Source organism: Myotis davidii, unplaced genomic scaffold (genome assembly GCF_000327345.1).
Source record: "Myotis davidii unplaced genomic scaffold, ASM32734v1 scaffold346, whole genome shotgun sequence".
Lineage (NCBI taxonomy): Eukaryota > Metazoa > Chordata > Mammalia > Chiroptera > Vespertilionidae > Myotis > Myotis davidii.
In genome coordinates, this window is record NW_006297386.1 from 1,916,141 (window position 1) to 1,931,263 (window position 15,123).

The 15,123-nt window shown below is 37.9% G+C and overlaps 1 protein-coding gene across 1 annotated transcript in view; it reads right to left on the reverse strand.

Moving 5' to 3' along the window:
- Window positions 1–15,123, reverse strand: part of PLEKHA5 (pleckstrin homology domain containing A5) — a 214,240-nt gene that overhangs the window by 88,049 nt on the left and 111,068 nt on the right. The window contains 2 exon segments of the mRNA XM_006773158.2: window positions 2,521–2,641; window positions 3,552–3,635. Coding sequence (XP_006773221.1) covers window positions 2,521–2,628 — 108 coding nt within the window. The 5' untranslated portion in view covers window positions 2,629–2,641; window positions 3,552–3,635.

The following is a 15,123-nucleotide window of genomic DNA, read 5'->3' on the forward strand; positions in this document are numbered from 1 at the left end:
AGATCACACATCAAGTCACAACAAGGCTTAATGTCATAGACCAATCTGAACTTGAATGATACCAGACAGATGGTGTTTACTATAGTCTTAGAAGTACTCATAAGGATATACAAACTTTTAAGATACTGCTATGTTTAGCGTAACGATTTATTTTGGCATAAATGGTAGTAGAAACCAACAAACATAAAAACAAGAAGCTGAATTTTAATTTCTGTATGAAAGTAAGTAATATCAAATGATTTCTTATTTTCTAACTTAGAATCTTTGGGAAAGCTAGCTTATTTTATTAGAATTTTTCGTTTTACCTAAAGCATGTGTTGTTTTTTTTAAAAAATAAAATTTAATTTGCTTTTAATGTTTAAATATAATCTAAAACTCAAGTGGTACAAAAAGATATACGAGGACCATTCTACTTCTTTCTCAGCTCTAGACACCAGCACCCAAAGAATCACTGTGTGTGCATCTGTGTCTATCTACCTCAAATAATTGTTTTCATAGATATGGAATATCTCCCCCCCATCAAATGATTTAATATATAATATTTACTTTTCTGTTCATCTATTTCTTGGAGCTCACTATATAAAGAAAATGGCTATTTACATTCTTGTCTGTGCTATAAAGCTTTAAACTTTGTAAATCAGATAAGTGAAAAAAAATGGTGTCCTCTTCTGCTTTTAACTGGCATTTTTTCATATTATGAAGGATCTGAGTACCTTTTTCACATATTTTTAGAAAAAAAAAACAAACCCTATTTTCCACCCCTCCAGTAAAGTGATTTTACATATTTGCCCCTTTAAAAACTGGTTTGTAAGCCTTTTTCTTATTGATTCATAGCACCTCTTTAATTATAAAGGAATTATTCTTTGTTACATGGATTGCAGATATATGCATGCATGACAATTTTCTATGGTTGAATCTCTCAATTTGAGTTCTGAGTTTTATATCATTTTTAGAAAGCCCATTCACATTCTGAGTTTGTTCTTTTCCTTCTGTTTCTTTCTTTAATATTTTTATAGATTTTTAGAGAGAGGGGAAGAGAGGAGGGAGAGAGAAACATCAATGTGAGAGTGAAGCATTGACTGTCTGCCTCCTGCATACCGTCTATCGGGGATTGAACTCAAAACCTGGGCATGTGCTGGGACTTGAAATTAAACCAGCAACCTTTTGGTACATGGGATGACACCCAACCAAGTGAGCCACTGGCCAGGACCTTTCTCTCTTTCTTGTTTTCTCTCTCCTCTCTCTAACAAAACAAACAAATCTTTCATTGTTTTCTGTACTGCTTTTATAGTTTTTAACATTTCAATACCTGACCTACTTGGAAAATTTTTGGTGTAAAGTATGAGGCACAGATCCAACTTTCTTTCTAGACGATGACTTGGTGGACCCTAATCCACCTATAATTTTTCTAGATTTTAATTAAAATTATTAATTAAGCATTATAATACTCAGTTATCTTACTAGCATTTTATATTATACTAGTGGCCTGGTGCACAAAATTCATGGGGGGGGGGAGGGAATCCCTCAGCCCGGCCTGAACCCTTTCCAATCTGGGACCGGCTTGGTCCAGAAGATTGTCTGGAAGGTCTCCCAATCTAATTAGCATATTACCCTTTTATTAGTATAGAAAGAGGCCTGGTGCATGGGTGGGGACCGTCTGGTTTGCCCTGAAGGGTGTCCCAGATCAAGGTGGGGGTTCCCTTGAAGGGCAGGGAGGCCTGGGAGAGGGGCCTGTGCTGCTTTGCAGGCCAGCCATGCCCCCATTGGAGTGGGGGTCCCCACTGGGGATGGTGCTGGCCTGTGCGAGGGGCTGGGGCAGTTTGCAGGCCAGCTGTGCCCCCATGGGGTGAGGGGCTGATGCTGTTTGCAGGCTGGCCAGGCCCCCCAGCGGGGACCCTCACTCCATGGGGGTGTGGTCAGCCTGGGTGAGGGGCTGAGGGTCGTTTGCAGGCCCCTCCCTTGGCGGCCGGCCTGGGTGACCCAAGCCTCCCGCCCACTCCGGCTGGCTCCTGCCATCATCTTTGTTCCACTAATTTGCATACTCACTCTTGATTGGCTGGTGGGCATCGCAAAGTAACGGTCAATTTACACATTTCTCTTTTATTAGTGTAGACAAGAATTACAAATTATTTCCATTTTTAAAGAGTGTGAGACTGCTCACTCCAGGCATACTTAATAGGAACTTCTAGGCCATTATATTAATCTTCACCTTTAAAACTTAAGTTGATTCAATAAATTGCTATTCTTTCACATAAACATCCATTATATTTGTAAAATTATTCAAAATCTGAACTCTGTAATATTTTTTAAAATGTAAGTCATTGCATTATTAAAACATAATCTTATTACTTATATTCCAAGCCATTGCTTATGTCAATTACTGCGAATGTAATTAGATTCATGTAATAATGAAAATGAAATGATTATTCTGTAATTATCAAATCTACTGAGAGTCATAGTAAGATACTGACTACCAATTATACCAGCTATCAATAATTAACAGTAAGCAAAATAACTTACTCTGCCAACAGGGCTCATTGGATATACTGCGTAATCTGAAGTCATGTTATAGCTAGAAGCTTCGTTTGCCATACTTATAGATCGTTCCTTCTTGTCTTCAGATGTCATAGCTGGAACAGTCCTGAAAATATATGTCAGAATGCTAGAACTTCCTGAGTATTTGAACTGCTTTACAATAAAGCTTACCTAGAGTTAACAATGCTGGAGTCCTACTCTCTCAAAAAAGATGGATCCGAGGTAGAGCTTAATAAGCTCTAGGCAGTGGTTCTCAACCTACCTAATGCCACGACCCTTTAATACAGTTCCTCGTGTTGTGGTGACCCCCAACCATACAATTATTTTTGTTGCTACCTCATAACTGTAATTTTGCTACTGTTATGAATCGTAATGTAAATATCTGATATGCAGGATGTACTTTTATTGTTCACGACCCACAGTTTGAGAACCACTGCCTAGAGTCAGAACTTAATGTTTACAACTACTTTACATATAATACTTCTCCTATTCACCACGCAAGTAAATGTGTTTATTTTGATAAGCATTATTTGATACTCTATTGGTCATCTAATTGGAAATTTAAAAATTTAGTTACAAGATTAGGTGTTTAATACTGAAAACAATAACAGCGATATCAATAACTAATATTTGTGAATAGATTTCTAGTATATTTCCACACATATTTCATTTGATGCTTATGAAAATCCTGAGAAATGGTAATTACCACTATCTCTGATTTAATGATGAGAAAACTGACCAGGTTTACAGTTTCTGACCTTACACCTTGAGCTTTGAAATACCTCTTTTTGAACTGGAAAAACATCTTTTGAAATTACATTCCTTACAAAAACATTTTTTGGTAATGTTTCTATACCACATATAATAAACAGATGTCATTCTGTTCTTATACTTGATTGCACATATCCAGATAAGAAAACTGTTAAATTGTACTGCATTAAGTAAAATATGGGTAACAGCAATCTCAATGCTAATGCCATTTTGAACAGAGGCAGTCCACGAAACTCTTTACTTACTGTTCATTCACTACAAAAATACAATTGTCCTGTGATGGTTGTCCTGTGACTGGATGTTTACAGGTCACTTTCCTTTCATTATGGCTGAAAGAAAACAGAAGCAGAGAAAATGTATGTATGTATGTACTTTCGCTATCACAAACATTTTTCTAATATTCTTATAGCAAAATAGCCACTTCTATATTAAAACTTCTATATTGAAGTCAGTGAATAAAAGAAGATGAAATTCAAGCCCATAGCTGTTGAAATATACCCTTTTTACTATCCACTGTGTGTACACATGTAAATGCTACTTACAGTTTTACAATACAGATAAGCTCAACCCTCCAGTCTGACCTCAATTCTTTCTTCCCACTATTTTATAAATAAAGTTGATTTGTTTCCACGGTCACTGCATGTTACATTTGATAGGTAGACCACAAAAGTAAGTATTAGTATCTACCCACCTCCATTACTTTGTGTCTCAATTTAAGCACTTAATGCTGTAATTCACATTTTGGGGAAAAATTAACAGTACTACTATAAGGGCACCAGCACATTAACAAATAGTACCATTTGAAGAGCAGTAACTTATGGTGTTTTTGTTTGACAAAAGAATTGCTATATAAATAATGTAATGGGATTGCTTTTTGTGATACTTGAGGGAAATATGCTATAGAAAGGTGGAATCTGAAGGAGAAAATAAAAACCTTAAATAAAACATGAAAACAGAAACCAAGAAAAAAATCTACTTGTCATCTGTGCTGAAAAAAAGTTTGCTTTGAATTAAAGGGATGACATCACTTCTCACCCTTTTGGCTAAGATCAAGTGAATTAAAGAATGACTATTTTTTTTTTTTTTTGGAGAGTAAGACCTTTGCATAAGAAATACTGTTCTTTCAAGGTTGAGTGATAAGATTAGGGCTTCTGCTATGTTCTTGAAATGAGAATAGAAAATATCCCCAACTATTTACCTAGCTAAGCCAAAGATATTAGATGCCCAAAGTAATATGCGATATACATTGACATAGAAGACATATCATCATGTTGAAATTAACATTTTTTCCATTGGGTTTTATCCATGAAACAACCTAACATTGGTATGTTTTAACTTAGAAGATTTACTTTCATTATGAAGAAAATTTTCAAAATGTTATATTGAATACTGCTTTTAAATCTTCAAAGATTATTACATGTGCGCTGAATTTTGGGAACTCTACAACCACAAGCCACAAACTTTCTGGCCAACTTTAGATACTTAAGTTCCTTTTCCAAATCCTAACTGCCATTAATATTTTACTGGTAACTCAGTACTTGAAATTCTAGACATTAAATAAAACTAAAACCATATAGAAGAAAAAGTACAGATACAGTTTTTTAAAAATTACACACTGACTGTTGCCATAGTAGAATGATTGGTAGACTATAATGAGTTTCTATTATTTCTTCAGTGAATTGGTCTACTAAGCGCATGTTACTGTATCAGTTTTATTTATTTATTTTTTGTGGTGGTTTGTCTTTATACAAACATACCCAATAAGTGTTAAGATTTAGTGGGTTTTAGATATTTATTTGGGTGGTGTTTTTATTACATAAAAGATAAGCACGTGCCTCTCTTACCTATTGATTTAAAAAAAGTGCCACAGTGGAAATAAATGTATGTAATAAGCAATAAACTGGTCACAGAAAAACAAACAAAGTATAGCCTCTGGAGATAATTGGAAAATACCGAGGTACTCAAATGTGATGACCATTATGAATGTGTCAAAGTATGTAAATTCTGATATTGAAACAGTATAAAGCACCATGGGAGGAAGAGGGAAAAGTAACCTGTGACAGAAATTAGATTCTCTAATAATGAAAAATGGAGAATAGCTATTTTTCCCTTAAAGCTTCTCCTTGGGAGTGGGCATTAAAGAGCTAGAGTTGGCTCAGTGATAGAACAGAAATATGAAAATTCTTTTTATTGAAAACCAATACTGTACAAAGAAAACAAACACCCCTCCCCCCTACATAATGCATCATTTCCCCATGCTATGTCATATTACTGGGAGGGAAACAGTAGACTCTCATCCTAATATTCTAGAGGCTCTAAATCATAACAATATGGCTCTGCAGTAATTATTGGGCTAAGAGACTACAATGACTTCCTGAACACTAAATAGATTTAAGTAACCATTAGACAAGGTGTAGGACAATGAAGAAATTTAAATAAAGAATGATTAAAATGGAGCCCAAACAGTCTCTTCCCTAAAAGTGGGCACTATTTCAATTAAATTGACATTTTTATCATCTCATCATAAAGTAAAATCAAATAAAAATCTTAATATTCCATCTTAGTTAAAAGACCAGTGACTAAAACCAACATCAAATATGCATATTTTTACATTCTTCTTCTACTACTCAATGTTCTTGTATTAAATTAACATAATTCATATAAAATCTCTAAGAATACTCTGAGGTCTTTTATTGTTTTTAATAAATGAAATAATCTTTCCTAATATATTTACCTAATTGCTAAAACATAGTAAACAAAGCAGTTTTCTGAAATGTTTACTCATTTGTTCTGACTTATACAATATTCCTAAAATCTGGCCCTTGGTACTAATTAAAAGGAACACACACACACACACACACACACACACACACACACACGTAGTACATTTTCTAAAATGTTAAATCCCAAAAATCTGTACAATGATATATTTTAAGTAATAGTTAGTCAAGATTACTAGAGGTTTCTATAAAATTCAAAATCAGAAGAACAAGATTTTACAGGCAATTAGAATGAAAAAATGGCCATCTCCTGTAAAACATACTAAATAGAAAAACCAGAGTAAACAGAAAAACCATAGTAGTATTTTCTAATTTTATCAAAATTTAATTAAAATAAATAAATAAAATGTATGACATAGCACAGGATCAATTCCAGCCCTCACTGTAAAAACGTGGTAATTTCCCACCACCTGACAGGCCTGTCCATCCTCATTGCTCTTTACTGGGGATGTGCCCACAACCCAGGCACATGCCCTTGACCGGAATCAAACCTGGGACCTTTCAGTCCGCAGGCCGACGCTCTATCCACTGAGCCAAACCGGTTTCGGCCTCATTGCTCTTAAGCAAATGTATTTTATATACGTTTTTAGATATTTAAAAATTTAATTAGAAATATTTTAAAGCTTGAAAACCATTCCTTCTTATTATAATGGCATTTACACTTTATTTCTAGAGCACGTTGCATTTTTACGCACAATACCAAAGTATAAACATAATTTCTAAATCATTCACAGAAACTAAACATGAGTTAAATACTGACAGCCAATAAAAAAATAAATAAATGTAAATAAAATCCAAGTGAGTCTGTGGAAAAAAATCCCCGCCCGCCCCCAAAGGGCACCTGTTAGCCCAGACCGGTTTGGCTCAGTGGATAGAGCGTCGGCCTGAAGACCGAAGGGTCCCGGGTTCGATTTCGGCCAAGGGCATGTACCTCGGTTGTGGGCATAACCCCAGTCGGGGTGTGCAGGAGGCAGCTGATCAATGTTTCTCTCTCATCGATGTTTCTAACTCTCTATCCCTCTCCCTTCCTCTCTGTAAAAAAAGCAATAAAAAATATTTTTAAAAAGGCGCCTGTTAATGTATAAAATTTTTTTCACACCTTAATACACTAACTCTTTAATATGTATAGCCACAGGGCCCTGAGAGAGTTGGCTGGCCCACTATTACTGGTAAGTACCCAGTCATGACCACTGTGCCTGCACAAAGGAGGAGTGGCTGGCTGCTCAGGATCATGAGGGCCGGCAGGGAACACAATGAATGATTCCCGGCCTTTCCTCAATTCAACCAAAGTTTGTCCCCTCTGTTATTTACAAAGCATATGTTTTCCATCAGCCTAAACTTGCCATCCTTTTTGTAGTCACAAGTTCGGTTGTGGTAGGTTTTTTTGAAAGGCCTCAAAATTCAGATCAGGAGTGCCATCAGTTTCACTCTGATACCTGTGCAGCAGCGTGTCCTAGTGTGTTCCATCTACTAGGGAACAATCTGAGCATCACATAAATTCCTTATTTGTTTGCGCATGACACAACTTCAACCATTTGCCAGCGACTTCATTGCCTGTTTTATGAAGCACACTGATCCCCACGTGATACACCTTTCTGGCTAATTCCATGCATCCCCTGCAACTTCATTGCCTGTTTTATGAAGCACACCGATCCCCACGTGATACACCTTTCTGGCTAATTCCATGCATCCCCACTTCCAACACTTCCCAGTAACTCACAAGCGGAAGCCCTGGCCATGTCCATCGTCACCAGCAAACTGCAGGTCTTTTTCAAGGCAAAGTGTAATTGCAGTATTTTTGTATTTCCTATTCATTTAACGTGTGTGAAACGGTGCAACCACTTTTATTGGGTTCCTGTGTTTATTTGTATGTGTGACTAATGAACTTGTTGAGTGGTATGCTCTGAAACCCATTTTTAACTGGAGTCCCATGCTTTTTCATTGCCCAATTTTGCACAGTGGGGTGATTTTTAGGAACATATGTGTTGTGCTGTTGCAAAACTGACTGTGCTACTCTGCTAAGAAGTAACATACCTCTCTATGCTATTAGAAAATACATTTGAGGCTTTGCTAGACAAGGTGTCAGATTTAAAATCCTTGCCAGGGATTTTTACACTTCATAAATGAAAAGGAAACACTGGAAGATACGGCTTTACATAAATTTGTGTTTCCAGAGGAATATGTACTTACAGAGAAGGTATGAAACTCAGGTCTTGATATAAAACATACGGTCACAGAACAAACTAATTCCCATCTTGTCTCTGAACTCACTGTGGCACACCAAGAAGTCCAAACTTTTCTAAACATAACCCTAGGTGTTCAGCTACTTTTCCTTCCAGACATCTGTCTGTCAGTGAAATTTTAATACATAGGTTTAGATCCGTAGTTCCCAACTAAGAGTGATTTCATCTCTCAGGAGACACTTGGAAATATCTGGCAATAGTGCCGAATGTCACAACTGGGAAGTTACTACTGGTATAATGGGTAGAAGCCAGGGAGCTGCTAACCACCTTACAATGAACAGGGAAGTTTTCGACATGAGAGTAGTAGCCAGGTCGAAATAGGGCTGATTCTGGGAAACCCTGCACCAGGCTTTCACAGCCCTCTAATGATGAACTGTAATGAGTAAGCCACCTGCACTATTTCTCAAGAGACAACAGAGGCTGCAGGAAATAATGGCAGTTGAGAGTACAGGTTCTGGAGTCAGATCCTGGCACCTCCACTTACTAGCTATGTGGTGATCTTAGGCAAGTTACTTTATCTCTCTATACCTCACTTTCCTCAATTTAATAACCAACAACCTGTACCCTTGCTACTGTTAAGATTTTCAGAACTGCCCTAGGTACTGGAGATAGGAGTGAACAAAACAAACAAAATTCCTTGCCCCCACTTTCTAGTGCAGATATTCATGAGGATTTAGAGTGAACGGTATAAGCATGCCCTGGAACACAAGTCCTCGATCATTATTTACTTTTATTATCAACTACAGGACAATCATCTCATGTCGTTGTCATTAGATTACTGCTCATTAACTGTTTAAAGCAGTTTAAATTAGCGCTTGCCCAAGTAATTGTTTAAAACTCATGCTATTCCACTCTACTCATTATCTACAGGAAAAGAATAAAGATGTGGTCTCTCTTGGTTTTCATGCTTCTGGTAAAAATACCTGCCCTTAATATGTCAAAAGGATAAAGAAAAGTAATCCATATATACAAAAGCCTAAGTAATCGAACGACAGAACAACTGGTCGACCGGCTGCTATGACATGCACTGACCACCAGGGGGCAGACGCTCAATGCTGGAGCTGCCCTCTGGTGGTCAGTGTGCTCCCACAGTGGGAGCACCATGCAGCTGACTGACCTGTCCCGGCAGCCCACCAGGCCAGTGGCAGCCACTCATTCCCTCAGTGGTCCTGCGTGTCCAATCTCTGGAGAATGGGCCAGGCACCGACAGACCTTCGCCGCCTGCAGGATCCCTCGGGCACCATGGCCACTTCCCCTCCCTAGATGCTCCACAAGGAAGAAATGATATAAAAGCGGCTGCCAGGTGGCTCCCGACTACCCATGTGAATGTTAGCGGGCTGGATCTGGATCCTGGGCCGGCAAGGGCATCCCACCATCCCCCCCAGAGGGCCGGTCACTTTTTAGCTCCCATCATCCCCCTCAGGACGGCCACCAGACACAGGACTCATAGCTGGCAAGCCCTGCTGTGGCAGCGCAAGCCTCTCCCGATCAGGACTGACTGGGCGTCCTGACATTTGGAAACATCTGGCAATAGTGCTGAATGTCACAACTGGGAAGGCGCAGCATGGCTGGGATGAGCGGGAATGGCAGGCGGTGCTGGACTGCTGGTTTCGGCCTGGTCCCCGCAGGCCACACCGAGGGACCCCACCCGTGCACGAATTGGTGCACCGGGCCTCCAGTTCTCATATAAAAGCTCCAGAGGGATCATGTTTTTATGCTAGCAAAGGCAGTACGTGAGCAGGTTCTTAAATAGTGACAACACTTAAAAAAAAAAAAAGGACTCAGCTCTTCCAGGGAGTTCAGGTCTGAAGGAAATAGGTCATATTCACGAGCTCAATCTGAGGATCATGCTGCAGCAAAGGCCCAGATACCAGGTGTACCAGTTAATAATGTGGATTTTTTTCAATACTGGTAAAAGGATGAAATCAATGCCAGTTTTAGAAAAGACATCAAGAAATTGACAAACAGCAACACAGACTGCTTGCTCTTTGGCATCATGCCCTCTTCACTATTTACTCCCAGACATTTAATCATTTGCTATAATAGAAGATCAAAGGAAGGACCTGCTTATTTAAAGCCTCTATGGGACTATTTCATTCAATAATAATTTGGTTTTAAAGGATCTTAAGATGAATAAATCAGTCGCGTATAAACTGGTATATATATTTCTATCAAATTGCACACACAACAAATTAAAAAGGACATGTTTACCAGCGAGAGAAGTTCATTAGTCTACCCAATGGCTTTCCAAATTGTGTATGTGTGTGAACCAAACAGTAAATCACATAGGTAACTACGGAAGAGCAAAGCTAAGCTGTGCTACTTTGAAGCAGTTCTGAGCTTTCTGGTAGCCTACATAAAAAGGGCAAGCTGATCAACTACAGAGTTCCTATAACCTATTTATGGAAACAGCAAGTTACTGCAATTCTAGTAGCAGGTGCTTTTATATAATAAATAAATTGCATGGCAGTGCTCTGAAGCTAGAGGAGGCCAGTATTTGTGTCCCTTCCAGGGTCATTGGAGTGAGACAACCTTTTGTTATTGTTCAGTCCACATCCAGCCTTCCCTCAGCAGAAGGCTTATAGAGGAGAATGACAATGACATCTCTATAGAAAGGAAAGACCCCGCCCCCAATAGGTGCATAAAATGCACACAATGCACATTTCAAATATAAACCCCAATAAAATGATGAGAGGGAAAAGCACTTGCTCAATAATATATGGTGTTTTAAATTTCTAGTAAAATGATAAAAGTCAGTGATACTTAAGTAAGTATTTCATTCTTAAGTGCTCTTTCAAACTACTCTAGGGAAAAAAATGAAAGTATTCAATACAATTAACAATGGGCTGACTTATAATATGTGGTTTAAAAACTCCTGCTATTCAACAATAGGCCAAAAACTATGCAACCTTTATTCAGTGCAAGAAACCATAAATCATATAGGTAATATACCCTATAAGAAGTTCTTTAAAACATTAAGATTTATATAATTTTTGCAAAAATAAGAATGGTACCGAGTACTAGATCAGAAAATTACAATGAAAAAATGAGAGCAATGCTATACCGATTAGTACATATCATATTCTTTGAAACAAGTAGAGAAAGGAGCTACGCCTGATTTAAAAAATAACAACATTACGACTTCAAGGAGATATGATTATTTATAAGCATGTAATATAGTAGCACTGATTGGCCTGTCTTATTTAGCTAGGCACCCTCACAGTCATCGCAAACTGGCTGCTTTGGTCCAAAATATCATGGGCAGACCACAAGGTCCAAGGGCGAAATGAAAAGTTTCTCTTTACATATACATTTTCAAAAAAGTTTCCCCAAATCTCCCTGGCCATCTTTTCCTAGAATGTCACTAGCCAGATGTGTGAGTCTATGCCTAATCAAATCAATGGTAAGTGAACTTACGTCCATCAAGAGTCTCAACTTTGCCTGCTGCCCTCCTAGAGGAGCGTGAATAACATAAGTTTCTATTATACCAGCAGGAAAAAGTTGGGAAGGGACAGGCTCATTGCAAAGGAAACACTTCATTTTTCATAGAGAGGGCAACACACATATGTTCCAAGAAAACACTTACACTAGAATATTCAAAACTAGATTTCGCCATTCTACCTGGTAAAAGAAAAAAAATGGGTTTATAAATTTTTTCCTTTGAGAAGCTTTGGAAAGGTAAAAAGGGCGATTTTACAGAAAGTCCAAGAACTCTTGAGGTTTTATTTCCACTCTCAGAAAATGTCTTAAAAAAATGTTTTGGCCAATCGATAACTATGTTCTGGCAACTTCTTAGCAGTTCTCTCCTGTGAGAGTACTTGTATTTGTGTGCGCGCGTGCGTGTGTGTGTGTGTGTGTGTGTGTAGTGTGTGTGTGTGTGTGTGTGTGTATTAAAAAACACCTTTATTTTAGGGGTAACTTCAGTTACTGTTTTGCTACAAAATTCATTCTCTTTTCTAATTTAAGAAATAAATATTGAAATTGCTATTAATGTATTTTAAGAGCCAATATAATTCGTCTGAGTGGTATGTTAGACAAAGCAAGCTTTATTAGGTAGTGTTTTGTATGTGCAACCATAGCAATGAGGTTGAAAATTTATCCACTATGCATAAAAAAATACGTATTTTACAAACTCTGTCTGTCCCACAGAAGAAATTGTGGTTGCCTCTTATTAAACTCAGATGCAAACCATTTGCATGCTTTGCTCTGAATCATGTATTTCTCATGAGAAAGAAAGAGGACTTAATTTAGTAAAAGAAACATAGGCTATCATAGTGGTTTGGCAATTCTTCTGGCAACCCTGGGAATGAAGCCAGTATCATGACTTGGACTTCTACAAGGACCCAACCCATAAAAGCAGCCATATCCACAGTGTTGTCAGGTTGGAACAGGGCAAAAGAGATGTGGCACTATGGAAGCTATTGTATTTCTCAAATCTAGGTAGAAAATTATAGAGCCAACAGTTCACATGTGTAGTTACAACTCTTGATTTCAGTACCCTTACACTCAAACCAAAAAAAGTATTGTACATTCTCAGTTTAGACTTGGTTTTATTATACTCTCAGTCAATTATACTCTCCAGCTTGTTTTAAATTTTATCAATTGAAATCATAAAGCCTTATCACTTTGAGACTCAAACAGTCTCAAATTAGGTAAAAAACGAACAAACAAAAACCAACAACATAAAAAGCCTTATTTGTAGCAGTGACTTAGTTATTAAATCAGTTATCTCATTTATTAAATCAACTGGCTTTATGGTAGTCCAAGTAACTCTAAAAAAATGTGTTTATTGGTTTTTAGAAAGGAAGAGGGAGGGAAGAAGGGTGGGAGGGAGGGAGAGAGAGAGTGTGACAGAGAGAGAGGGACATAAATGATGAGAGAGAATCATTGATCAGCTGCCTCCTACAAGCCCCACACTGGAGACGGAACCGCAACCCAGGCATGTGCCCTGACTGGAAATTGAACTGTGACCTCTTGGTTCATAGGTCAACACTCAACTGCTGAGCCACACCAGTTGGACCAAGTAACTTTTAATAATACCATTAAATGTAAAATTCATTAATGTTTTATACAGATAACTATTTTCATTTTTTAATAAAAAGGAGAAAACTGTTATGCCGAAATCTGACTACCACAATCACCATTCTTGCAAGTTATTTTTAAACTGAAAATATGACAGAATGAAAAGTTGTGCCGACAATTAAAGGCGATGTTTTAAGAACAAAAGAAAAACACTAAGAGCGCCCTGCCTTTTTTTTTTTGAGAAACTGAATTCCTGAGCCTTGGTTATGTGAAGAAGCAACCAAGTTAGAAATCTACAAGATTGTAATTTTTTTTTTCAAAACATGAAAAGTGCATATGTCCTTTCCCCGCATTTAGTTCTAAATGCCACTTGCCTTTAACTTAGAATTAACTGCTTCCAGACATCCTGCCCAAACCTCAGTGATTCATTTATCCACCATCTACAAATTCTCCTTAAGGTCTTAACCCATTATCTTCTACCCTCTCTCCTCTCATCATTTAGAAAATGGATCATCTCAGATTTCCTGAGGGAAACTCAGGTGGGAGCACCTCACTGACGGAGCCTCCCTCCGAGCATCCAGTTCTAAAATCATCACCTTAATTACCACTTGGGCATCACTCCCCGTGCTGCTCACACCCTCAGTTGTGTCACACACTGTACTTGAAACTTGACAATCAACCCTCATACAGACCCTCTGAGGCATTCCTATCTTCGCTTTACATGTGGGTACACTGGGCTCACAGCATCGACAACGTCGTCCAAGGCCTGAGCGGCATCCTTTTCGGATCCTCACCTTTCAAATGCTGCCCCTTCCCTGACCCTCATCACAGCCAACAAGACTTTTCGGTTCTGCCCTACATCTTCTCCCATTTTCTGCTCGGTGGTAAAACAAAACAAAACACCAAGCTTTCCTCGGAGGCCCTTCCCCTCTTCCATGACCGTGAACATGAGCCTCCCTTGCTGTGCCTCTCCCCTCCTCCTCCCATGTCACTGCCAAGCATCACCCCGCGTCTACCTCTATCTGAAGTACGGCAATGAAACCTTTCCTGATTCTAATTCCGTTTTAAATCCACTATCTCTTTTCTATCTTCCTGTTCTCTACGGCTTCTCAATCATCTTCCACTCTTCGCTGCTCAGACAAAATTATCACAACATATTTACCAATGGTACTCCTCATTTCCCTGATTATAGGTCCAACAAATTTAAGTACAAATAACCACAAATGTAAAGCATGGGTTTTATAAAAGCACCCAACAGAAACAGAAAACATTGCTTTTCCCAGTGGGAAAATATCAATTTGAGGTGATGTTGCAAGTCCAAAGCTGAAAGCATTATTTCAGACTAGAAACAATACAGATAGAAAATAAAAATGTCAAAATATGAGGCTCATATACAAATTTATCTGTTTTAGTTTTTGGTTATTTATAGATAATTTCTAAATCTCATGAAAAAAACAAAACAAAAACAAACCCACCACCTTCTTAAACAAAATCTACATACACATTTAGAATCTAAAACACTAAACACTTGATAATAGATTTTAAATAATTTTTGGAAGTAACAGAAGAAAAATTCAGTTAACACCATGCTAGTTACGGACAAAATGTAGTGTCATAATTGTTATCCACCTGAGTGCTAGGCTTTGAGTAACAATAGACTTATGTATACAAAGTTTGTAATGTAAGTTTTGAATCAATGCATTTGTTCCACTCCTGTCATTTCAATTTCAAAATGATATAAATTTTTTTTTAACTCTGAAAAGGGCCAGATG